The sequence below is a fragment of the Centruroides vittatus genome, unplaced genomic scaffold, assembly GCF_030686945.1.
Source record: "Centruroides vittatus isolate TY-2023 unplaced genomic scaffold, ASM3068694v2 contig_880, whole genome shotgun sequence".
In the NCBI taxonomy this organism is placed as follows: domain Eukaryota; kingdom Metazoa; phylum Arthropoda; class Arachnida; order Scorpiones; family Buthidae; genus Centruroides; species Centruroides vittatus.
The window spans coordinates 938023-965521 of record NW_027122572.1 but is presented as its reverse complement, the minus strand read 5'-3'; the positions used below and the strand labels follow the sequence as shown (position 1 = coordinate 965521).

Below are 27499 nucleotides of genomic sequence, written 5' to 3'. Positions count from 1 at the left end.
TAATATGAAAAGCTTCACGTTTATGTTACAATTTAAAACAAGATTAAGACTGGTGTAAGGGTAAATGGCAACCTCTGCAATCGCTTATTAAATATAAAAGTTACATTATACATGTAAATAAAAGCTTATTTGCATCTGCAACAAGTTCATGAGTATTTATGTGATAATTTTTAATACAGTATTTTCATTTCGGAATTTTTGTGGAATTTTGCTTTATTTGGCATCTCTCGTTCGTCGAGCTCGTCTATCTTGCATATCACACACCAGCTTACGCTAGCCAGCCCTGACTAGAGTTCTTAGTAATTAATATAATTATATAATTTGTAAACTTTAAAGTAAAATAAAGATGGTCATTATTTTAAAAGTATATAAATTATATTATAGTTGTATTTTATTCTATTATGATTTATTTGATATTTATGTTTGTATGTTTATTTTTGTTACAAGTTATAAACACGAATTTTAAGAATGGTTTTCACTGTTACATAAAAAATAATTTTCATAATTTATAAAAATTAATACAACAAAAGTGTATTGTTAATTTTAAAATCAACCAGTTTTTTTTTTCCTTGAAGAGCAGAAAAATGGATTGGAATCTCTGTTCTAAGTGCACTAACAAGAATCAAGAATAAGTAAGAAAATATCAGACTAGATGATTTGACGCCCGAATGCGCCAAATCATCTAGTCTAAAGAAAACCATACAAAACTAAGAAGTTAAATGATTTCTAAAAAGAACAAACCCAAAGTAAAACCTAGAACTGACGATGGTTAAGCCCACTAAAAAATATAATAGCCCCAGCTTAGTGCGGCAGTACCCATATGCAGCACATATACAATTTCGCTTTCATCGCATAAACTGAAGTTAATGTTAGTTTTTTTTCTTTTTACACGAGGACTAGCTGGACTGACTGAAATAGGAAAATACCAGTCATTCGGCACAACCATGTTTTCTATGTGCCGTGTTTACATCTTAAACTTTTATTATGTGTCCAACCCTTACCCCTTGCATTTATATCAGATAATGTAAACCTATATATAACAGATTAAATTAATAATAATAATCACCCACACTAAGCTTGGAAAAGCGGAAAAATTAAAATTATAAAGTTGAAGGTGTTCATGTATAAGCCTATAAATAGGCTTATACAATTTTTTCAGCTTGCCCCTGATTTATTGAACTAGTCTCCCAATGATTTATTTCTGGCTACGGGACTGTAGACAACTAAATAAATTAAGAACAAAACTAAACAAGACAAAATAAACCATAATGATTCAAATGAAAAAGACAAGACCAGTTTTTTTGCTTGCCAAAATAAACGAAAGAGATTACTTTCTAAAGTGCAACTTGATGTCAATTTCTAAATTCTCCAAAAGATCTTTGACTGTTGACTTTCACCTTTTCGAGAGAGATAAAAATCTTTTTGTCACGGTACATCCCAAATGATATAAAGTTTATATCACTTATCCATGCGTAACAACTTTCTTACCGATTTCATAAATAAAAGAGTAATATACTGCACTACTACATAACGTCACGTACTAACTCATCGTCGCGGATCAAAAGGCATTTTTTGATTTTTAATTGAGGAAAAATTAGGCCTGATTTTTGTAATAATTTTATAAAATAAGTTAGAATGATGATTGATTTTTGCTCAGTAAAATAATAATCTATTGTCGTGAACGACCTAGATTTTAATCTGATTTGGATTCTAAAGTCTTTAAGAGAGCTCAGATGAGACGTCGTTTTCCTATCCTTTCTCTCTACTAGATAACACTTATAATCTACAATGTGTTAGTTCTTTACATTAATAAATCAAATCTGCCCTATTCAAAACAGGTGCTTTTAATTAAAAATTGAATATAAATTAAAGATAAAATTTTTTATCTTAGCTACGTAATTTCAAATATAAAATAGGTGAATTTAGAATACTAAATTGAGATCATTTCTTTTCAAAAAGGTATTATGCATAGTCTATATAAATACACCTGTTAAAATAAAAAGCTATGAAATTTTGATAACTTTGTAAATAAATTAAAATATTCAACAAAAATATAAAAAATGCAAATTGTAAGTTTGTAAATTTTATTTAAAATATGTGCATTATAGATTTTATTTAATTCTTTCTTTGGAGAAAAAATTAAATTAAACACATAGAAGTACTATACCTTAAGTTATTTAACAATAAAAATAGATAATTTTGATGAATTTTATTGATGGCAACCTTGAAAATGTCGCAGTATCATAGTAGGAATTTGAAGGACAGTAACGGCAGTCTGAGCAAAACAGAATGTTATTAACCCCCAATTCCACGCCAGAACAAGAATATTTCGTAATTCACTACCGTCTTTCGTACAATAATTTATTTTAGAATCGTTATTTTATGATAATGCTCTTAAAAATGGTTTTTATATACGATCCACTCAAATTGATATAACATAATTTTCAACTATAAGAAATAGGATTAAGTTTAAAATAAAATACAAAACAATAGTAAAATTTTACAAATAATTTACGAAATTATTAGCAATTAATCCTCGATAAATATAGAAAGTATTGTATGGAAGTAATATTCATTTTAATCAATGAAATAAATCAACTTGATGCTAATACTTTATATTATATTTAAAAAATTCTTTTTAGAATTTAACATTTGCGTAATATTAAAAAATAGTCAAATAATTACATTTAAAAAGGAAAACAGTTATTTCTACATTAAATGTCATTGTAATTTTCGTTAACGTCGTAAATAATTCGTCATTCAGTAGTTCTAAACGTTGCCAAAACTTTATTTAGATATAAATTATGAGTAATATATTACAAAATGTAGTTGTGTGAGTATATACGTAGATACGTATATAATAGCCTATACCTTTTTCATTACAAAAGGTCAATCATCTCGAAACCTTATCGGGTAAAAATACAGTCAAGCGCTTAAACTATCTACTTCAATGTCTACTGAGTTTGGATATGCCAAAGCAATCACGAAAAATGTTAACTATACGTAACCTTGGAATATCTTCCTCATATCGCCTTAAAAATAGAAGAAACGTATTGTCTGTCCTATCTGTTCTACCTGACCGTGACTTGATTCATGGCGTAAGAATTTCTATCCAATTCGACACTTGATAAACTTGCGTGGTGTCATACGAATAAGCTACAAGACGGACGTCGGAATGTCGTTGAGGTGTAACCTTAATAGGATATAAATCATTTTATTTAAACTTATTAAATATATAAATAATATACGTATTCAAATGGCTATTATAAGTGATATGGACTGGACGTTGATGAAACGAAAGTTAAATTGATAATTTTGCTACAGATAACATTATAACCTTCGCTATGATAAACCAGATTAATTTGTATATAAAAACACTGTATTAGTGTAAATATAAAGTATTATTTGTAACGTATATTCTGGTTTTAACATGTTGTACAGTACAATCTGAGGAATAATGGTAATAAATAATTTTAAATTTATTTTTTAATGCAATAAATTAATAATTTTATTAAACATCATGAGTTTTTCTAAAATTTGAATTAATGATACGTTGGCAGAAAGGATGTTTTGTTGTCTTATCTGTCTTTCCTTCTTCCTCTTCAATTTTTTAAAATATAAATTTCGTTACTATACTAAACTAAATGATAAAGACAAAAAAATATATAATAAGTTTTAAAATTAATTAATATTTTATTGATATTCGTCTATTGTGATTATAATCTATTAATAGGAGTTATTATAAATGACTGACTTAACTTGTGGATAAAATTAAAGAGGCTGATTCAATCGCTCTAATTTTATTCGCAAATTAAATCGTATAATAAGTCCTGTTTATAGATTATAGTCACAATAGACTAATATTAATAAAATAATATTTTAAGGATCAGGAACATCTATACACTGGGCAGTAGACTGGGAGGAAAACTGGAGATTTTCCCTATTCCGGAGAAAAGTTAGGGACCCATAGTGGTTCATATACCTATAAATTAATGTTATTTTTAATAACAGATTTAAGTCTTTAAGGTTTTCTTTATTTATAAATATTCTACATATTTCATTTGTTCAAAAAAGGGGGCAAAAGGGACCCGCTCTACTCCCGGGCTCATCGGAGGCCTTATTTATGCTTGATATACATAATACCTATTAGAAAATTTGAAAATATTATCAAACTATAATTTAATAATAACTACATATTGCATTAAAAAATTAAAATTCAATCATTTCATGTAAAACCAATTTTAAATTTCTATTGCTTATACACAAAATTTAACATTACTATTTGAAAAAAGTTAATTATTATTTAATTTCAATATTAATTAAAAGTTTTTGGTATTATATTTTATGAAAATTGGGTATAAATGTAATGTAGAAGCGTTAAAATGAAAAATACGAACATTATAACATTAATTTGGAGTGCAATTAAGTTTAATTAACGATTCAATTACACCCAAGCTACATATAACCAAAACAAAAGACAAAAACTGATTAGGAAGTAGCTTGATTTAAATGCATTTATACAGTATGTCAATTAAAGTGTAACGGCATCAATAGTAATAAAATAGCATTTTAATACCATTAACGATCTTCCTTCTTAAATTATTCACCGGAAAATATTCGTATTCAACACTTTTCCTATAATTAAAAATATTCGTTTTTCTAATTAAATTAAATCTTAAATAGTTGGACTTTCTAAAAAAAGAAAAAGAAATAGACAAAAATAAACAAAATGTGACATTTTTATTTGTTCAAGTTATATTTTGGTTATAATTCTCACAGATTTGCCTTTTTTTTTTCTCACGGATCATTAATGACATCGCCTGACGACGTGACAAGGAAATCATTCTTGGTTACGGAGGAACGTTTCGGTCTGCTTGTTGTTCCTTTTTTCCCCAATCACCCTATTCTTCCTGTTCGTTTCAATGGAAGACTGACGAAGACGAAACGAAATCCAAATATTTCCTCTTTTACGGAAACGTATACACTACATTATTTTCTTTTTAACTTCAATTAAACCAACGAAACATTTATTTTATTAAAGATAAGTTTAATAAATTTCCATTCTCTCGATTAACTATGACTCTATATGATCATCTCGCGTGTAATTCAATTTTCTCGATAAATCGATTATATGATAATCCTACAGATTACATAAATATGATTTACTATCCACGGCATTCTTCATTCTTTACGATCACGGTAATATGTATTAAACGAGCTCAAGAAATTTTAAAAAAGAGGTGAAATTTATCGTTTATCTGGAATCATAATGGCGAAGCTATCTTCCTAGAATCGGTTCGATGGGATGAATCAGAGAAAAATCCGTTGACCCATCTATTTGAATAATACTAATCGCTATAAATGCGCGTATAAAGGTGGAAAAAAAAACAGATTTATTTTATTAAAAGCGCAATATTTTCTGGTGTGTGCGAGCGAAACAGTAGATTGAACGTGACGTTTCGTCTCCTTTAATTTTCTCTCCTACCTCCCTATAAAATGAACCGTCCTGTCTCCTGAAGCTGACGTATAGCGTGAGACTCCGACTGTAGTGTGACGTTAAAATCGGTTCCTTCCAACATTCTATACTAGGATTTTTCTCTTCGGTTACTCGAAGATAAAACTACAAGCTCGAGTTGTCTACTAAGGTAAGATATAAACATTTAAGACTTTTTTTTTGTGACGCAAGAATTTTAAAATTTATTTTTCTTAAAAATTAAAATATACCTGACTTTTTTTAAATGCATCTTTACATAAATTTATTTATTAAATATATATATATATATTTTTTTTTTCTTTTTTTTCTCTTCAAACTTTTCATTATTAATTCGAAACTTTTACATTGTTAAGGTGTTAGAGTGAAAAGATAAAAAGGAAAAATGGGAAATCGATGTACCTACCCAGAAGCTGTAATGGTTTCGTTTGGGGCCCACTCCCGCTTTCGGGGAGTAGAAAAATATTAATCTAAACTTTTACATTCTGCAGAAGTAAACGTTCCTATTTTAATTAATACAGCGTAAACATATTCCTCGTTTACTTGGAATAAGCGCATTTAAATATTTAACGCTACGAATGTCTTCAGAGCGTTAGCGTTAAATATTTTTCTTCCTCTTTGTTAGATTAGAGATCCTCTTTGTCAAAGATTTTTAATCCAACATTTTCTATTATTGGAATAATTTTTTTCTCCCCGTCATCTCTGATGTATTTTTAATATGGAACACAATGTTAATAAATTAAGTTTATCAAATTTGCCGAAATAATAGACGTATTCGGTAATTGTGCGTAATATATTTCACTTAAATTTTGAGTGGAGCGTAAGCCATTATTAATAGAAAACTGTTGGCACGTAACGTACATCAACTTAGGTGGATGCTCCAAACTAATCGATATTAAGGTCGTAACGTGAGTCACTGGACTCATTGTGATGGCCGTGAATACTTCACTTCGAAATGCAGCCGCCATTTTATCACTTCAGAAAAGAAGCTAGACGTATTTAATACACTTATTTTAAAAACGAAAGATGAAGTTTGTTGTTTTTCTTTAATTTTTTTTCATTTAAAAATTTTTCTACGGTATAAGAAAATGTGTATTAAAGAGAGGAAAAATATATAATTCTGCTTTAAATATATGGTGTTTTTTCCCCCCTATAGAACTGTTTTAAAATATATAAATATTATCATATTTATTTGCATCCCGAATGCTTTTCAATAATGACTAATAGGATAATACCATCTGTCGTTAATGTCTGACTATTTTTGGTGCATATCTGGTTTGATGAATCAGCAGGGGTGACGATCGAAATATTTATAATTAGATTATTCGTTCGATTTCCATAAATACTTTTATACATACATTTAACATATTGCACGGTTCTTAATCTGTTTCGTAATAATCATTTTCATTCTCATTACCATTTAAAGTTACTTATATTTTTCAAAAGATCGATCCGTTTCGTCTTTGTTAAGAATTTAAATAATAAAAAATTGGTTACGTTAATCTACTGTGTGTGTGTATATATATATATATTGTATATTTTTTTTCTTCCATTGTTTTAATAAGTCCGTGCGGAAACGAAAATATTATGGTGATTAGAAATAATTTTATTTTTTGAATTATTTATTGATAAGAGAGAAACTTTAAGTTGTTGATCAGAAATTAATGAAGATTGTTTATCAAAGTGTAATGAGGTTTTCCGATTATGTGACGAATTCCAAAGCTGACTAATAACTTTTTTTTTTCCTCCTGACAGGACTGCCTTATCTTTCTTATCATTGAACAAGTCGAACTGGTTTGGACTTATTAAAGACATCTTCCATAGTGCGTTGCATCTACATATAGATGATGCATTATACTTGGAAAAAGCTTATTTCTATTTCCTCTTATAATTAATGGGTTGCGTTTTGATAAATTCTTATCATTGCAAATGCTTTTAAGCTCATTTTCTAACGATAGACATCTTACAAGTTAGGAAATAACAATTGATTTCAAAGGAATATAGTTAATTAATTAACAAGTGAAATGTTCTTTACATCAACATTTCTATATAAATTTTTATAGATTATTTGCATCGTATTAATTCATACTTTCATAAAACCATATTGTAAATTAAATTAAAAGTAAATGCTTTTAATTTTTTAATTTAATTTTTAGTACTTTTTTTAAATGAAGAATAGTTTTAATACTGAAACAAAATATAATTTTGTGAAACCTTATCCACATCTACACATAAATTCAAATTATCATATCATATATAATAATAATAATAATAATAAAATGCAGATATTATTACATTCCATAATTTTTGATTTTTAAAAAATCTATAAAATTTTAAAATATTTTTCAGATTTTTCTGGTTATAAATATTTAACCATGTGTTTTGGAAATAATCCAGGTTTCTGCACTCTTAGATTAAGTGCATTTTTAGTAAGTTGTTTGAGAAAGCAATTACTTTTATCAAAAATTTTATATAGTAATTGGTTGCTTTTTTGTTTTTTATTTAAACTGAATTTTTTTTTTCAATGACCAAATCATTTATATTCCTCTTCTATAAGTTAAATTTCTCATTTTAATTACATGATAATAATTTTTAACAAGGGCTTCTAAATAGAATTTTGAGAAATTGTTTAGTACCGTATTTTACGGACTATAAGACGCATTTTTTTCTTCGAAAAATTGCCTCCAAAATTCAGGTGCGTCTTATAGTCCGTAGCATCTTATAGGTATTTAAAAAAAAAAAAATGCTTAAAAATGCTTAAAAATTAAAGTGCGTCTTATAGTCTGTAGCGTCTTATAGTCCGTAAAATACGGTATATGAAATACAGTAGAGCGGATATTATCTGAAATTCTGAAATATTCAGGGTAGGACAATTTTGGATAATTGTTTTTTCTGGTTAACTGATCACACTTGGTACAGAAAGAATAAAAAGATAAATCCGGAAGGTACCCTACATATAGACGAAAAATGTGAAGCCCAGGGTCTCGTGCTTTGTGGATTTTGCAAATTTTGTAGTAGCCTATATTTTGGTATTTTAAATCATCAAATTGAAAATTTTTGAAAATATAACTGTACTGATATCTGTTTCATCTGCAGAACGATCATTTTTAGAGTTAAAACTGATGGAGAACTAGAGACTTATTTCACATTTGATCTTGTCTGTTGAAAGATATTTTTCTGCAGAACTGGATTTATTTTCTGTAATCGATTTTAATTCAGTACTGCTAAAAAGCAGGAGAACAGTTTTTTATGGGTGAAATTTTGTACATTTTACTAAATTTTTCAATTAAATCCAATGTATCCTTTTTATCACTTTATTGAGTGTTTTACTTTCAGTTTCAATATTAAAAATATTTGTATTATTGTAGATTTAAATAAATCTATCCTCTTATCTCCATTACCCTTTTAATGGACCTTAAAAATAAATTTTGCCTAGGACCTTACAAATTCTTGGGCCACCTCTGGATAAATCTTTAAATATACTATAAATATTAAATTTAATTTTAGTGATAAAAGTCATTTAAAAAAAAGCTTAAGGTGTTTAATGCTTTAGAAGCCTGTGACTTATTAATTTTGTTTTTCTAATTGTACTGTAATAATAATAAATAAAACGTAACACTAGGGTTGATAACAAGATAGCTCAATAACTGGCCTCATCTCTGAAAATTGCTGATTAATTATTACATAAAAACTTCGTAATTTGTGGAATTGATTTTAGTTAATCGATTTTTTGATAATCAACTGTGTATGTATATTAAAGCTTCTTCCAAATTTAAAATTCTTTTTAAAATTATAATTTAATTGTAAATATTTTATTTTAATAAAAAAATTATTTTCATAAGACTGCTTTTATATAGTTTCAGTTTAAAGGTTAACAATTTTATCTTTTTAAAATTGGCTTTTTTTTTCCCTTAAATCTCATTTAAAGAATCAATACTTTTCTTAAATTTAGGCCATATAATATAGGAAAAGTTTATTACGTTCATCTTTTTTTTATTTCATTAATATGTAGAATAAATAGCATTTAACTTAATGAATTATTATTTATTTGCAGAATATTACATATCTAAAAATAATGTCTAGCCCAACGAAGGAAGATTTGCCTAAAATACCAAATGCCATGAAAAATGAACTCACTAGTTTTGATGTAGGAAAAATGAATCGTGCTTTAGTGCAGGAAAAAAATCCACTTCCATCAAAAGAAGGTAAACATTGTTAATTATTAATACATTACTTTTCATTGTAAATAAATATAAAATATTTAAAATTTAGTTAATTTATTTGTTTTTGTTATTTTAAAGCTGATGGGACAAAAAATAAAGTTATTACATGCTATGTCTGTAGCAAATGAATATGCTTACATAAGCCATCCACGCAGTCTAAGAAAAGCTTGCTTTTGAGTCATATTCAAAGTTATTTCTGTCTTCACAAAGAAATATTTCTTACAGGTGTACAACATACTCAACAAAAAAAGTATTTGTAATGTGAAACCAAAGCATATAAGCAGTATGAAATATATGAAGAAAATCATACTGAGGTTTTTACATCATTGTTTGACACTTTAAAAAATAATTTAAAAAACAAAATTATGTAAAATTTCAACATTTTTAAAATGGGAGATATTGCTACATACTCTAAATGGTGCAAAATACATTTTTCAATCAGATTGCAAAGATCTGAGTGATTTTAACATAATTGTGATGCACATTAGTAATGTTATAAACCACTAGTATATTATACTTTACATTTTGGAATTTCATATTGCATAGAAAAATTGATTTTTTTTTTAAAATGTTATGTATATTAATTTAATACTTATAATATATACAAAATTTTTCCCTTTAAAGTTTAAGCTCTAAAATATTATTTTACTTAGTATTTTTAATAGTGTAATAAAGAAAATTTTGAGAACTTTTATAATCAAATTATTCAAAGTAAATTATTGGTTTATGTGAATAACATATGAAATTAATATTTATTTGTTTAGAATAATAATTTAAATTCTTATGTACTGTACTATGTAGAGATTTGTTAGAAAATTATCTTTACCATGATAAGGTAATCACATGGAATGAATGAGTGAATAATAATAATGATAAATAAAAAATGTAAATAATTAGCTTTTTGTAATATTGTATTGACTATAACTAACTATATATATATATATAGTTAATTTCAAAAAGATAAACATTTTTCTAAATTATTCCAATGTGAAGTACCTTGTTTTAAGATTCTTTGTTTTATCTGAACAAACTAAATTCTTATTCTTTTGGATTTTCAATGGAATAATTTTTGTTACATATTTTGTTAATATCAAAATGTTATTTTTCTACAATTAATCACATTTACTGGACATTATTATTGATAGTGTGGTTTTATATATATAACAAATACACAACATACAATATATTATATAAGTTTTTAGAGAAACCAAGATGTATACAGTATAAACACTTCTAGCTATCTATAAAAGCAATGCCTTATCCAAATTTTATTATCTATTAAAGTATAAACAGCTTATATTATGTTACATCTTGTTTATGTTTCAACAGGTTAGGAAAGCTTGTTTTGAGTTATAAATAGAATATTTAATAAATGCTTTCTTTTTTAAATATTCATTCTAAGTTTGATTTTAAAAAATGTTTACAAATCATAAATTATTTTTATATGATACATAGAATAAAGTTTGATAGGAATATATATATATATTTTCCTATCAAACTTTAAAATCTAACTTACTTTTGTTTTAAAATATTAATTCTGTATTTATTAAATATTCTATTCTATTATTATGTTGGGTTAAGTGAGATATACTCGGTTAACACCGGTGGCTGTGTACTATGCTGGACCAAAGTCAAGGCATAGTAACCAAAACAGAAATTAAAGAAGTGTATCAGTGTGTGTGTGTCTGTATTCAGGAATTTTCTCACAATATGACATGCATTCAATATAGTGGCCTTCTGTAGTGTGATGTATGTGTTTCTATTCAATTCTAATGTGCCCAGGCTTTTGTGTAGTGTGTGTGGTATGACATCTGTAGAGGAGAGAACAACAGGTACAATAAGCACCTTATCCATCCTCCACAGATGCCTTATTTCCTGGGCAAGTTCTGTGTACTTGCTAATTTTTTCAGTGCATGCGTTTTGTATATTGTGAGTGTTTGGAATGGATGTCTATAATGTATGTGATTTTATTGTGTTTGTCAATGAGTGTGATGTCTGGTCTGTTGTGGTAAATTGTTTTATCTATGATTATGGCCCTGTCGTAGTACATTTTGTGCATGTTGTTTTTCAATACTGTCTGTGGAATGTATTTGTAATATGGTTCGTGGATGTCTACTAATTTGTGTTTCTTTGCGAGCTCTTTGTGTATTATATTTGCTACTTGATTGTGTCTATGTAAATAATCTGTCTGTGCCAAGAGCTTGCAACCAGAGATGATGTGTTGTATAGTTTCTGGCATGATGTGACATTTTCTGCATGTGTCATTCGTGAGTGTTGCATCTTTGAGTATGTGTTTTCTGTAGTTTTTAGTATTTATGACCTGATCCTGTATGGCAATCATGAATCCTTCCGTATCCCCAAAGAGGCATCCCCGTGCTAACCAGCTGTTTGACGCAGTTTTGTCAACAAAATCCTGGGCCAGATCATAAGGATGCCTGCCATGGAGTGCCTTTCGAGCCCACGATTGCTTAATGGTGTCTATGCTTTTTGCATGTTGTGTTGTGTCCATATGATGTGAGTGTAAGTTTAATGGTGTGTTATTCGAGTCTGCTAGAGTTACTGCTTTATGTAATTGTGATGTTTCTTGTTTTTTATAGAAAAACTCTCACAGTGACTGTATTTGTTTGTAGTGAAGGTTAACTATGTCAATCAGGCCACGTCCGCCATCTTTACGTGGAAGGGTTAATCTTTCTGTGGCGGATTTAGGATGATGTTGTTTATGCTTAGTAAGTGTTGTTGTTGTTTTCCTTTGGAGTTGCTCGAGATCTGTGTGAGTCCAATGTATAACTCCAAGAGAATATGTGAGTACTGGGATGACATATGTGTTTATTGCTTTAACTGTGTGTTTTGCATTTAATTGTGTTCTGATAATAGCATTTAACCTACTTTGGTATTCTTTAATTAATCTTTGCTTTATTTGTGTATGTTCTGTTAGTTTGGCCTGTTGGAATCCTAAATACTTGTAGAACTCGCCCTCTTCCATGGATTCAATAACGTCTCCATTTCCAAGTGCAAAATCTTCTTTCTTCAGGATTCCTTTTTCTATGTGAACTGTTTTGCATTTATATAGGCCAAATTCCATTTGTATATCCTTGGTGTAAGAATGTGTGATTTGTAGGAGTTGATGAAGTTGTTTTTGTCTGGATACATAAAGTTTTATGTCATCCACGTACATGAGATGTGACAGTGTAAACTGTGTTGTTTTTTCATGTCTGATATTGTAACCATATTGCGTGTTGTTTAACATCTTGGATAATGGATTCAGGACTAAGCAGAACCAGAGAGGACTCAAGGAATCTTCTTGAAAAATTCCTCGCCTAATAAAAATTTGGTTTGTTTGTATGGAAGTGTTACTAACCCTGAGATGTAGTGTTGTTCTCCAGTACTGCATAGTGTTTTGAAAGAATGCAATGAGTGATGGATGTATTTTGTACATATGTAGAATATGTAGCAGCCAACTGTATGGAACACTGTCGAATGCTTTTCTGTAGTCTATATATGCTGTGTGTATGTTTCTGTGTTGTTTGTGTGCTTGCCGTAGAATGACTGAATCTATGAGTAACTGTTCTTTGCATCCCTTGTGATTTCTATGGCAACCTTTTTGTTGTTCTGTAAGAATGTCGTGTTCTTCAACATGTTTGTATATTTTGTTTGCAATACAGGATGTCAATAATTTGTAGAGTGTTGGAAGACATGTAATTGGTCTGTATTGTGTGGGGTCTGTGGTATTGTTGTTTTTAGGTTTCATGTAGGTGATGCCCTGAGTAAGAAAATTTGGCATTAATATTGCTTAATATTGCATTAATTTGTTTTACATTTAAAGATCGGCGAACGTAGTAGTACACATGCGTTGGTAACATCCCAGCTCGAGCATAATGTTCCATCTTATCTTCCAATTCCATGATTTCAAAAATTGGAATAGAATTCGCTTCGGATTCTTGGTTCCATTCACTGGCATTTGAAATTACCTTTGTGCTGTGCCTGAAGAAAACCCCGATGGGGTTGAAAACGTTAGCAGTTGTATAAACACCCAACACTGGATTGTCAAGGTTTTCCGAGGAAAAAAGAATTATAATTCATCCAGTTTACAGTAGGAAGTATAGTTGTTAAAATTTGGCATGTCTTGTGGATTGATGATGATGTGTATTAGGTGTTTAGCTAGTTCCTGGTGCAGTGATGTGAACTTTTTGTACCAGAAATTGTGAATGTTGTCTACAGCAGGTGTCTTCCAGTTGTGTGTTCTGTTAACAGTGTATTGGAAATCATGTATGTTTATTTCAGCACAGGGCATAGTTGGTATGTTGTGCGAGTTTCTGTTCTCCTCCTCGATCCAGCCTGCATCAGCATTGTGCGTGATAGCACTGGACCAAAGAGAAGACCAATATGTTGTTCTTCTGTTGGTGTGCCACTGTGCTGTGTATCAGTGTTTGCTTTGTTATTAATTTGTCTGTAAAAGAGTTTTTCATTGTTTGTAATTGTTATATAACACCTACTGCTGAGAATTGCTGAGAATCAAACCAACTGTTTTTAATTTGATAAATTTTCTGGAACGTTTACAATCGCTCTATAATCGAACCAATATGCAATAACAAATTCGAATTTAAAATGGTTCGAACATTTGGTTAAAAAATCAAAATATATAAAACTATTTATATCAATGTCTGAAATGTTATCAATTTAATGCCCCTAAGTACTCAATGAAGACTAAATGTAATTAAAAACAAAAAATTGCATCTAAAATAGTACACTAGAAGCCGTTCTTCAGGTGAGGATTTAATCCTCTCCCTCTCCTCCCTGCAGGGGAAATTTTTAAAAATTCCTTCTTAGTGTGCATTTTCATGCCGTACCCTAACTGTGCACCAAATTTCACCTCTAGGTTCTGGAAATTTTGAGAAACTGGAACATTCTCATTGAAGCGTCATACATTTTTGTAATCAACCACTTTCGACCCCCCATATCTCCCACACCCTTATAGCTATCGAGATGCAACCACCATAGTGCACAATGGGAGACTTGGGGCTACTACCACACACAAACACCATTCATGTGTGATGTGTAGTTTTGGCTGCAGAGTGAGATATAGGCATAAACACATCCTTATATATATATATATATAATATTTTACATCCAACTCTAATGTATTAAGATGTATTGGATAATCTCTGTTGTTGTTTTTCATGTTTTGGATGAACTATATATAAGCTACAATAAAAATCAATTTTTCTTGTGCAGAAAATTTTATTTAACAGAAACAATTTTTTAAAAATATATTTTTAAACAAAATATAAAATCACTACTACTAGTTTCTTTTTAAGTGTTAGTCTGAACCCCAAATTTTTGATTGAATGTTACAATCAAGGGTTTGGGCAACACATATATTTAAGTAAACATTGTCTGCAATGTTGACTTTTAAATGTATGTATATGATAAAAGTACTTTCTATTTCATGATGATATTTTTAATAAATTTTATCAGCATTGTGAATATAAAATAGCTCTGTTGTTTATAATTATTATATATTTTCTGTTAAAATCACTTAATTAGACATAGAACAGGAAAGAGCTCATCAAGAATTCTTAGCAGGAGTACAAAATTTTAAACGTTCTACTCTTCAACGTACTGAAACTCAAGAAAAGATTGTTCTTCCAACTGAAGAAGGTACATTTAAGTCAGTTTGAATCAAACAGCTGCAAATGCATATCTGCTCAAAACTTTAATAAGCATCAAATTAATTCAATATAAATATAAAACGTCACCCAAACACTGAAACTCCAGTTTGAAAATATAAATTTAATGCAAAACAACATTTTAGATTGTCTTAAGCAACCAGCACTAGCCACATTTGCAACAGATCAACATGTTCAAGTGCATTTTGACAAAGCCAAACTTTTACGCTGCAGGGGCCAATGAAACCAACTCGGACATGTGGAGAAATTAGAATTTCTCTACAAGGCTTACAGGAAAGAACAATCAAATTTATGGATAATATTACACTTCTGAAAGCATGGACATTGGTTAAAATTAAAAATTGACTTCAAATAACAACCAGACATTGTTCTAATCTTTTAAATTTGTCTGTTCCAAATATATGTTCTTATTTAGAATAGTTCTGTATGTTAGAATAGTATCCTGATGATGATTGCTTAAGAATTGAAAACATTTATTTTCACTAAATTTACATTTTCAAACTGGAGTTTTAATGTTTGATGGACATTTTATATAATATAATCCAGTTACTAAGCTGTTTAATGCACAGTTAATTCACTATACTAAAAGGAAAAAATAATAAACACAATACACACTAAACTTTACTACTAAAATTAAAATTGTCTGTATATATATGTAATTCAATATATATGAATATATTGAATTAAAGATCTGCAAAAAAATAAATGTAATAAATTAAACATTGCAATTAAAAACATTACAATAAAGTGTTCTAACAATATGCTGAAGTTAATTTTAAATGCTTCATTTGCAATTTAAAATTTATGACTGTAGTTTAAAAATATTATTTGCTGATAAAATGCTTTTAATTATTATTTAATTAAGAACATTTTTAAAAATATTATTATTAATGGAAAATAGTAAATAATAGAATAGAAACATAATCAGAATTTTTATTTTTGATGAATTTATGTAATTATTAGTTTAATTTTTATTAAATTAAACATGTTTCTTTCTTTTCCTTTTTATATAGTTTACAAATTTATATAAATTTCATATTAATCATTATTATCAGATGTGAAAGAAGAAAAAAAGCATATGGAACTAATATCAGGAGTACAGAATTTTGAAAAATCAAAATTACAACAAACTAAAACACTTGAAAAGATTGTTTTGCCTACAAAAGAAGGTATATTTTCAAAGCATGCATAGAAAATGTATCTTATCACCTGAATGCAATAACTAACAAAAACTAAGAAAGAAGAAACTAGTGTTTTACCTGTAATATTCAAAAGCGTCAACAAATAGTAATTATAAATATTAATGCTTTTGAAATGTTCCATAAATAATCACAATATAACATTTAATTAGTATAAAGTATTCTAATTTGAAAACTCATTTTATTAACATAATTTTTTTATATTTGTAATTTTAATAAACTTAATTTTTGATAAAACTTTGAAAGTAATATGTTTATATGATTTTATAATTGTTTTTTTGTTTTGAGTATTTATATTAATAAAATAAATTAGATATATATAAAGAAAAATTTTATAGTAATAATATATATACACAGGGTGGGCCAGCGAAAATGAAACGGCAGAGCGTTTGTGTTCGTCCAAGCAAAGCGCTCGGACAGGTCGATTTTACTCTCGAGGGGACATCTTTTGCAATAAAGTTTTTGCGATTCTGAATACAACAGACAACAAAAAATTTTAAAAACTCATTTATTTTGTATTAACTAAACAAACATTTATTTCGAAAAAAAATGTTTGTTTAGTTAATATTCAGAATCACAAAAACTTTATTGCAAAAGATGTCCCCTCGAGAGTAAAATCGACCTGTCAGAGTGCTTTGCTTGGACGAACATGAACACTCTGCCGTTTCATTTTCGCTGGCCCACCGTGTGTGTGTGTGTGTGTGTTGTGTGTGTGTGTGTGTGTGTGTGTGTGTATTTGAATTCTTTATCTAAACTTTTTAGAGATTTAGTTATCTAATTTAAAACAATGAAAACAAAAAAGAAATTATTCATTTTGAATGTGTTTTATCAATTTTTATTTTTTTACACTGCATAGATGTAGAAAAATAATTTTAACATATTATAATACAAATAAATTTATAATTGCTCTACAGATATTCAGCAGGAGAAAGCTCGAAAGGAGCTATTGACACAGGTAGAAAATTATAATATATCGTCTTTGCAAAAAACTGTGACGAAGGAAAAAATAGTCCTTCCAACAAAAGAAGGTATTCCAAAGTATCATAAAATGTGTGAAATGCTTGGCTTCTTAGAGTATCCAAAAATCATATGAGTCATTGAAAGCAGTTTTAAAAAATGCAGTAATAATTAAAGCCTAATTGCAAAGTCATTTAATTTGCAATAATGCATTTAGTATGCAAAATTCTGCAACTTAACAATAAAAATAAAATTAAGAGTCACTAATGTTGTTATATTTTTTATATAAATATAGAATTCTTAAAAGTAATTATCAGTTTTCTTTAATAAAGTTTATGAATTCTATATTTATAATATAATCACTTAATATTTATATCTGTTTATCATTAAACTAAATATACAAAATAATGCAGCATTAGTCAAGTTTGTTGAAAATTTTTGAATATAAACTTAATTATTAAGTTTAAAGTTTATAGTCAACATAATTAAAAGTATCGTAATTTGTAGATAGAACAAATGTGTTCATATATTGATGTAAATAATAGAGACTCATGCATGTTGGAAATGTTGATTGATGAAAAATAAAACAAATGAATAATCCATATCAATAATTTTAATTCAATTAAAAAATAAAATAAAATTTGAGTTTATTAACAAAATGTAGAATTACTGAAATGTTTTTGGACTTTTTTAAACACTTTTTATTTACTGTTTTTAATCCTTGAATACAAAGTGTTTAAGGTCAAACATTATGCTACAGTTTGTTAGTAAACTTCTATAAAAACAGTAAAATTAAGTTATGATTAATTTAGACAAGTATTTATTAAAATTTATGATTTTTACCAGACAATTTTTTGCTTTAAACTGGAAACTTAATAAAATAAATAAAAAAAATATAATGAAATGAACATTTTGATATTCTAAAATGATAAGCACTAGAGTTGAATTGTTCCTAATCTAATTGCATTATTAGATATATTGAAAGATTTTTTGTATTACAAAGTAAACACTATAAACTGCTTTGAAAAGCTGTAAATATAATTTATATATATATATAAATGTGTACTTTATTATTTAAAATGCATTTATATCCAGCCATTCTTGGTGTATAATTTGCCAACTTTTAAACTAGAAGGGACATATTTCAGCATTATTGACCTCTTCAGACTACATTTAAAAGCAATAAAAATATATATAACATTAATTCTAGATTAAAATTTGAACAAAATAGCCTTAAGAATTTGTGAAATTTTTTTGGATGCAATATGAATGGATTAAACACTATGAATTCATGGATAGTACAACAGAAATAATAAGTTAAGGATGATGACAGACACATATACATGAATAAAGTACATATTTAAATTACTTTAATGAATGTGTGTGTGTGTGTGTGTGTGAAAATTATTTACAAAATTTTAATATCTAATTTTCTTATAACAGCAATTGAACAAGAAAAAGGCCAGAAGGAATTACTCCAGGGCATTGAAGGTTTTGATATAGCTAAATTGAAGCATACACAGACACAAGAGAAAAATATACTCCCTTCCAAAGAAGGTATAAAATTTTTTTTTGTTTGTTTTTAACTTGAATAATAAGTGAAAAAATACTTTTTTTGATAAATTTGCAATCTGTATTAAGGACAATTGTAATAATTAATATTTTAGTTACAATAAATACACACACTATATAGGCATATAAAAAAGCAACAACCAAAATGTTTTCAGTTAATCTATAGCTCTTCATGGTTAATCTATAGATCTATATCATCTTCAGGATTCAACTTTTAGAATAGAATCATTTGAAAGTTATAAAAAATTAAAATAACCATTTTGGAACATTTATTCTTGATCATTACTTGCTTAAGAGTTTAAGAATAAATTATCATTAATCAAGTAATCATGATTAAGAGATCTAATATAAATACATCTTGCTTAAACAAAAGATCAGCATGATATCCAACCCTCGAATTCGATTAACTAATATACATAGACTTAATACAAGCTAACAAAAATAAACTACACAAAAAAATCAGTCCCTGTAGATATCTAAATTGTACTTTTATTGCTAATTTGTAAGAACTTCCAAGTCATGGGGGCAGTTTCTGCATCTTTTACATTTAGGCATAATCCCCTTAACTTTTGCATGAATATTTCTATACTTCTGGCTGTTACTTCATACTTGGTCAATCTGATATTACTGATTATTCTAGTTTGGTTCCATAAGACTTCTGTATCCTTTGCATTTGCAAAGCAGGCTAGTGCTGTGTTCTAACCAAGTGCCTGCGTCATATCTGTTTGTACAGTCTCTGCACAAAGTTACTATTTGTGTAACCCACTTAGGCTGTATCTGCCCTTATTTTGCTATTTCTAACTGGTGTATATAAACTCTGATTTTTCACTTTTCTGGAATCTTGTCCTTATTGTTCTGCAACAAATGATAAATCTTAGGGTTTCACTTATATACCAGTCTAGAGTAGCATGATACCATTAACTCTTCCTGTATTGAACTTATCCTAGCTGCACACATTAATGCTAGAAAGTTCTTTGGTCAATTACAGTTATTTAGTCCACTCAGGAAACAGAATGTCTGGTTACAAGAAGCAGTCTCAGATTTTCTTGCTAGTTCTACTACTTAGCTTCTACTCTAATGTAATGGGAGTAGGCCCTTTTTTAATCAGTCCTTTGAAAGCTGCTACCTTGTACATTAAGAGATTGTGGGTGGTTGCTGATATATAAAAAGGATAGAAGGAAGTTTTGTGTGTTTACACTAGTGTATATTTGCCCATTATGCAAGGTAAGTAAAATATCTAACAGGTACTGATGTATACTTAACCAATTACGGTGTAGATGACTAAAACAAACAAAAAGAAACGTTTCCAAACTCCTGAGTCCTTTCTCAGGTTTTTTAATGATTTATCAATGGTTTCTCATTTTGGAATAAAATTCGAACAAGAGTTCAAATGTAAGTTCAAAAATTATTACAACTACATCACGCCTGTGCATAGTCACCCTACTGGGACTCAACGTAACTAAACTGTGTTGTCAATCAACTCTTGCCTGGCCATTAACAAAACTATTTCCTCTTTATTATTTATGCACATAATGTAAAACTGGATTTAAAAATGTGAATAGCTTCCAACTATCTGAGGTGTTTTGTGGGGGGTGCAGCGAGGATGAGTTTGGCTCGGTTAAAGTCTGCTACAATGTCCAGATCTGTTGCATACATGGTGCAAGTGTGATGTGGTTGTAATAATTTTCGAATTCTTGTTCGAATTTTATTTTAAAAGGAGAAACCATCGAGGAATCATTAAAAAACCTGACGAAGGACTCAGGAGGAGTTTGAAAACGTGTTTTTGTTTTCCTCATCTACACACCGTAATTAGTTCAGTATAGGTCCTGGTGTGGTGAGTGGTTGTTTAATATCTAACAGGACCAATTGTGTTATGTTTCTGCTCCAGTCTCAGCTGAAGACCATTAAAGTTAGTTTTGATGGCAGTAATTAAGTTATAGATGTTTCTGTTTGTTCTTTATATAATTAGGATATTATCAACATAATCTCCAGTGCAAAATCCACTCTACTTTAAAGATTCCTTACCACAAGTTGGCAAAGGGCTACCACTATTGACCTTCCTATAGGAATGCCTCTTTTTCTTGTATGTATGCCTGCAAAAGGAGTTCATGTTCAGCATACCAGGTCAGTTAACACTTGCCCATTATACCAACATTTGCCCAGCACTTGCCCAGCATACCAACAGTTTTGTGATGCAGCAAATGGTACAGCACATCACAAAACTGCATCACAAAACTGTTGGTATCAGGAACATTCAGGCAAAGAAAGCCCAACAATGCTTCACAACATGGCTGTAAATTGGAAGAATACGTGTTTTTGTAATAAAAATCAGAAAAAGAATTAATTATTACAATATGTTTTGAAAGTATTTGCATAATAAAAACAACATAACATTATATATTGCCATTTTTATGATTATTCTAGTAATTTAAGAATAGTTTGGCTGAAATTATTAACTTAGTTTGTTCATAATGAGGAATAGAGAAATAATGATATCCAAAAGGACATGCCCTTCATTTTGACTTAAAAACATTCTTCTGCCTCTGTGCACACACATATCCATAATCCTCCTTGAAGGACTTGGTCAAATTGTTCTGCAAAGAACAATTTGATCAAGTCCAGCAAACATTAATAAATTTTTTCTATTTGTGAAAATTTCTACGTAATTTTTAACATATATCTTACACAGCATTATTAATATGATTTTGGAGGTTGCAGAACGTATTAAATTACTTTAAAAAATGAAAAATAATTATCATTTGATTTCAAGATATTTTGTATATCTTAAAAATAATTAATTCTATCCCGGGATTTCCTGGGAAACAGTTCAGTTTTATCCTGGAATCCCGTGACAAGCAAAAGACTGGGAAATGAGAAACCCTAGTTATTATATGGTGGAAATACAGTTGGTGATCAGTTAAACAGTGGTTATCAATTTATTTAAACAGTGGTTAATTTTAGTGGTTATCAACAGTGATTATCAATTTACCATAGGTTTTTAGATTAGATAGATTTCACTATCATCACACTAAATATAAGACACTTGTTCTTAGTTTTGTCAGATTACCAGTTTGAATGTCATCTTTTGGCAGAGATGTCTATTGAATGTTAAAAGGGATTGTTATTTAAAGGTGAGAGTGTTGTGGTGTGCAACTTACTTTTATTATATTACAATAATAAAAAAGTTTAGCTTTTTACAGAATTCTGAAATGTTTTGTTTTATAATTTTCAAAATAATAATGTAAAAATGCATATTTTCACTTATTTAGTGGAATCTAAAATGTGATATAGGACTAAACTAGTCAAATTATTTCTGGAACTAATATATTGAATTACATTATATCATTTGTCATTACCTAGTATTGTAGATGGTTTCACAACATTGAAAAATTTTATAGATATTTAAAATTTTTATCTTCTCACAATAAAGAAGAAAAATTACACAGAAATAATTATGGAATTTTGTTTTATAGATATATCTTGGATTACTCAAAATAACTCTAAATTTGCTTATTTAGAGGAAATAATTGTAAATGAACATGGTTTGAAGTCTTTAAATATTTCTTAAGTAACTTTTTCAGAAATCAAACTTTTTTAAAAGAAAAAAAATTTGCCATAGAAGCAGGACAACAAATCATTTGGTAAAGTCAAACATAAAGTAACAAACGCAATATATATTTAGAAATATTTTCAACATTCGTTTTAATTTTAAAAAATATATTTAAGAGGCAAGCTACTTAAAGCATTTTGAACATCTAGCTAAATCCAAGAATTCGCAGCTTTATATTCTTTATTTTCATAAATCCAAGTCTTAGATTTAGCCTATGATTTCATGGGTATAGAACCATAAAGCGGCTAACTCTAAATCTTGTAGATATTCACTGACAGAGTATTCCTATTATATTCAACACGTTTTGAGATCATAAGCAGTTATGTAAAATTCCTTGGTTGCATAAAGCAGCAAGCTATTGCTTGACTCAATTTTCAAATCCAGTTTTATGAAAATTACTGTTTTGCATTAGCTACACATGATTCTATAACATGATATAATTGATATAATAATCTGAATTTACATTTCAGAGGAAATATACAGTAGACCCCCCCTATAACATGGTAGATACGTTCTGTGTTATATGAATTCCGTGTTATACGAGTCACTTAAATACATGAGCCAATCACAGCCCAGCACGTGCGCAGTTTAGGGACTATGGCTGTTTGAAAGGTTTTCTTCCATAAAATTAATCGATTCTAGACTAATTTGACTCAACATTTCCAAAACATGTATAATTTTTTGGGAATAATCCATATAAACTATGCTATAAACAAAAAATTGTAGTATTACTTACCGAGTGCGCACGTTCGACGCCATTGCTTAAGCTTGTTTTCGTCGCAGACCTGCTCATCGAATGGCAGGCGCGTGTTTCCTGATCAGCGAATTTTTCTCAGAAAAAGAACTTAACTTCGGAGACATCATTAATATAAATATAATTATGGCCGTTGAATAATAAATGGTTTTTAGTAGGTCCGCTGCTCGTTTAAACTCAACCGCTTGTACAATATCCGCTATTGGTCCAGATTCATCCAATCCTGTTGCGACACGAGTCGGGATGAATTTACCGTGTTACACGAACACGATCGCAATTTTTTCGCTGTGTTATACGAATCCGTGTTATAGGGGGGTCTACTGTATTGTGTAAAGGCGGAATTCAATAATTTGTATGAAATTTTAAAATAGTGTGATTTAAATACAATATTTTAAAAAGAGAGGAAAAAAGAAATGAAACATTAATTTTTTTTTTACAGTTATCGATCAGGAGAAAGGCTGTGCCTAAAACTACTTGATCTTCACTCTTTTCATACTTACGGAGAACTGGATGCTCCTGTAACTGTTCTGCATGCCATAATTTTGAAATCTTTCTATATTTAGTTATGTGGAATGCTTAATAAAAATGTCTGTCCTTTTCTACATGGCTATTCAACTCAAATTTTTTATGGAAAATTTTTGATTTTTACACGAATTTTTAATGTAATTATTTAAAACGAGTGAAAACTCTCAATGTCTATGATTTTAGCCATGTTAGAAAATTAAAAATTTTCTCCCCGAATTCTGAATGGAGAAAAGAATTTTTAGCTTTGTAATTTGTGCTGTGGTCACATCCATTTGTAGTAGAAAACATATACATGAATCCATGTATTGTCTAGATGGCAATTTTAGTGAATGGCATAAGTAGCCTAAATTGCAAAGTATTTTGCTAGTCTGGACATAGTTGTTCCTTTTTGTTATTAAGGACTACTTTAAAGTGCCATTCATCATTTTAGAAAAAATTTTCTATTAATATATAGATTTTTGACAGCATTTTTGTAGAAATATTTTATGGTAAGCAGAATTATATTTTATAAATGTTTTGTAACAAGTTTTTTGAAAAAAGATCAAAATTTTGCTATCACAATTTTTTATCATTGTAATTTTCTAGGAGTGTACGAACTTTGCATTCGTCTTCATATCAAGCTTTTATACTTGCTTTTTTACGAAATTATAATAACGATTATATTTATGTTCACGGAATGAGTATTATTCATACTGTAAAATTTGGTAATCAATTAAAATGACCACAGGATGATTTTTGTGTTGTTCATTTCTAGTACAACTATACAGTAACTACACTATTTAGGATCTCGTTCATGTTATGAATTATTATTATTTTTTATAAAATTAAGTATATGAAGATTATACAAACGATTAACATACAGATTCGTCTAGACATTTTATTGTTTTAAAACTATAGGTCGGAGCTTTTAAAGTGATTTAACTACTTTCATGAAAGGTCTTTCTTTTGAAAATGTAGAATAGAGCTGAAATTTCTTATCTCAAAATTTCATAATCAACGTAATTATCATTAGAATATATTGCCAATTAGAAAAGAACTGACATTACTAAAATTTCGACTTTTTTATTTTTATGGCAGATTAATTATATAAAAATATTATACAGATTAATATATAAGATATTTACAAAATTCTTGACTTATATAGGCGAAAATGCGGGATCAAAAGCACCGTCTTATAGATAGGGCAAATTCGGTTCTAGATTTCGCAAAGTATCTAAAAACTATGGTATCGGAAGCATTATTTTTTATTTTTAATAATGGTTATCGTAGAGACATCGCCGAATAGTTTTTGTATCAGTACATTTAATTCACGTTTAACAGCAATGCCGTCCTCTTATACGCCAAGATGCTACACAATAGCATTCTCTTATACAGTAAGTAAAGCAGGAGCTGTTTCAAAAACGCATAAATAAGCAATTTTTTTCTGTATTATATATAATACTCGAAATTACTTTTTGTTTTTGAAAAATAAGTTAAAAACTAATATTTATGTAATTAATAGACATATTAAATAATGTACATATAGTACAATGATTGGTTTTACTTTAATACGATTTTCTACTTCTAAGAAAAAGACTAAAAATAGAAAGTATATCCAAAAATGATGGGTTCAGGCATAACTTTTTGAAAGTGTTTTTGACTAAATGTAGTATTTTTGAGGCAGGGCAGGAATATATATTGTTGACAACATGAGTTTTTGGGCTGCAATTGAAAAAAATGTAGACCTATAAATTCCCACTGTCGTAGTATGGCTGTCTATTCTTCCTTAATCTTGAGGACGGAGTTAGATTTTCATGTATTACTCGACTTTCATCTATCTAGCTCCGTTAGATAGATGAAAGTCGAGACTAGATATGGAAAGCTTAAGGGCGAGATTAACTATATAAGAACTTCCGGTTTAGTCTGGAAGTCACTCGATTTCAATTCAAAAATTTTCCCAGAACGGAGTTAGTTGAGCTGCATGCCGTTTAGTTTTTGCACCTCAATTCTTGTATTACGCATTACATTTCAAACTTTACAGTGCCTTCTATTGAGAATATTTTTACTATATTTTTTCCTCGTTCCATTCTTCTCCACCCTTCTTAAATAATGCTTGTACCAATTTTGGTTTCATTTGGGTTATTTCTTCAAGCTATCAACAACTCCAAATAGAGATACTTATTTCATATACACCCGGTACATGCATATCCATGGAATTTTTTTGCTGTTTTTTTTCACTTTTTTGAATTCAGGAGGTCTCAAAATGTGGAGCAAACTTGGAGGGTAAAATTTGACACGATTCCAATACTTTCCCTTATGTGTACATAACAACAAAGACATTAAAAGTTCCTTGTAATGGGAGACAGTTTGGAAATATTTTAGAATAAAAGGAGCAATTGTTCAAACTTGGTTGGTTAATTAGTTACGGCAACACAATACTTGGACGATCTGCCTGAGGGATGCCTTCCGGAAGGTCTTTTAAGAGTAACTGGCCCTTATTTAGGTTTTAAACACGCAGAGAAAACCCGGAAAACTTCATGTGGCCAGCCCGTCCTGTCGAAGCGCAAATCCACGACCGAACTGCCAGTGTTCAGGGAACAGAACCGCTTGGCCACTGGTGGGCTTCAAACTTTGGTTTCAATTGAAGTTAGTGGTACCTCGTACTTCGAACGCTAAATTTCACGAAAATTCGTCTCAGAGTTCGAACTGCGCGCGCAGTGAAAAGTACTCAAAGCGTAAACGTAATCTGTTGTGCGTCCAAGTGTCTCTCGCTCTTGCTTTTGCATTATCCTCGTATGCTTTTTGTGCTTTTATCGCTTTGTTTTTGGTGTTTGATTTATATACAGTATATTGTGTGTTGTTCGTCGATTTTAACAATTTCTTCTTGTAATTTTCTTTCGTCTACAGCTTTTAGGCGCCCCGTACGTTTTGTATCCTTTCAGTTCAAAGTTGGAAGTTTAGTAGCATCTTTCCCATACGCATTACGAATTGTTTTGTTTGCACAGCGTTATATCCTTTCTGAAACTCATAAAGCATATGCCCGATATCGTAAATTTGAATACTTTGTGCCTAGAGGGGCTACTTTGCACCACTTTGAAAATCACTTTTACCGACCTGTGGAAAATAAAATAAAATGAATTTATTCAAATTATTCATATCTCAGAGAAAGCATTATAGCACATCGCATAATTGAATTGGGCAACCCACAATTCTTTGCGCTGGATAGACTCTTGATTGAACTTTAGACTGAATAATATTGGAATTTCAATTTTTGTGTCTATTCCAGTCTTCAAAGTTATAATAAGGTACCGTACTTTCCGGCGTATAAGACGACCCCCGACTTTTGAGAAAATTTTCCTGGGTTAAAAAGTCGTCTTATACGCCGGAAAATAAAGTAAATACAGGTATCTTTCGTATAACATGGTAGTTACGTTCCGAAAGTGCCGTGTTATGCGAATCCGTACTATACGAAACAAAGGACTAATGCAAAACAGAGTTACGA

At 29.2% G+C, this 27499-nt stretch overlaps 1 protein-coding gene across 3 annotated transcripts; it reads left to right on the top strand.

Moving 5' to 3' along the window:
- Positions 1 to 5493: 5493 nt before the first annotated feature.
- LOC136983336 (thymosin beta-like) lies at positions 5494 to 24750 on the top strand. 3 transcript variants are annotated; one of them, XM_067280030.1, is made up of 7 exons: positions 5494 to 5645; positions 9546 to 9696; positions 15259 to 15372; positions 16457 to 16570; positions 17515 to 17628; positions 19001 to 19114; positions 23933 to 24750. In XM_067280030.1, the coding sequence occupies exons 2-7, from the start codon at positions 9567 to 9569 to the stop codon at positions 23959 to 23961; spliced, it is 615 nt and encodes a 204-aa protein (XP_067136131.1). In that variant the 5' UTR covers positions 5494 to 5645; positions 9546 to 9566; the 3' UTR covers positions 23962 to 24750. The 3 variants fall into 3 exon arrangements, with proteins under 3 accessions (XP_067136131.1, XP_067136133.1, XP_067136132.1); XM_067280032.1 differs by lacking the exon at positions 15259 to 15372; XM_067280031.1 differs by lacking the exon at positions 17515 to 17628.
- The last annotated feature ends 2749 nt before the right edge of the window (positions 24751 to 27499 follow it).

Bases quoted from the DNA above. Each gene is read 5' to 3' on its own strand.
- LOC136983336 (XM_067280030.1), top strand. From the start codon at position 9,567: ATGTCTAGCCCAACGAAGGAAGATTTGCCTAAAATACCAAATGCCATG. The intron at 9,697-15,258 runs GTAAACATTGTT...TCACTTAATTAG, and splicing joins TCCACTTCCATCAAAAGAAG to ACATAGAACAGGAAAGAGCT. The intron at 15,373-16,456 runs GTACATTTAAGT...CATTATTATCAG, and splicing joins TGTTCTTCCAACTGAAGAAG to ATGTGAAAGAAGAAAAAAAG.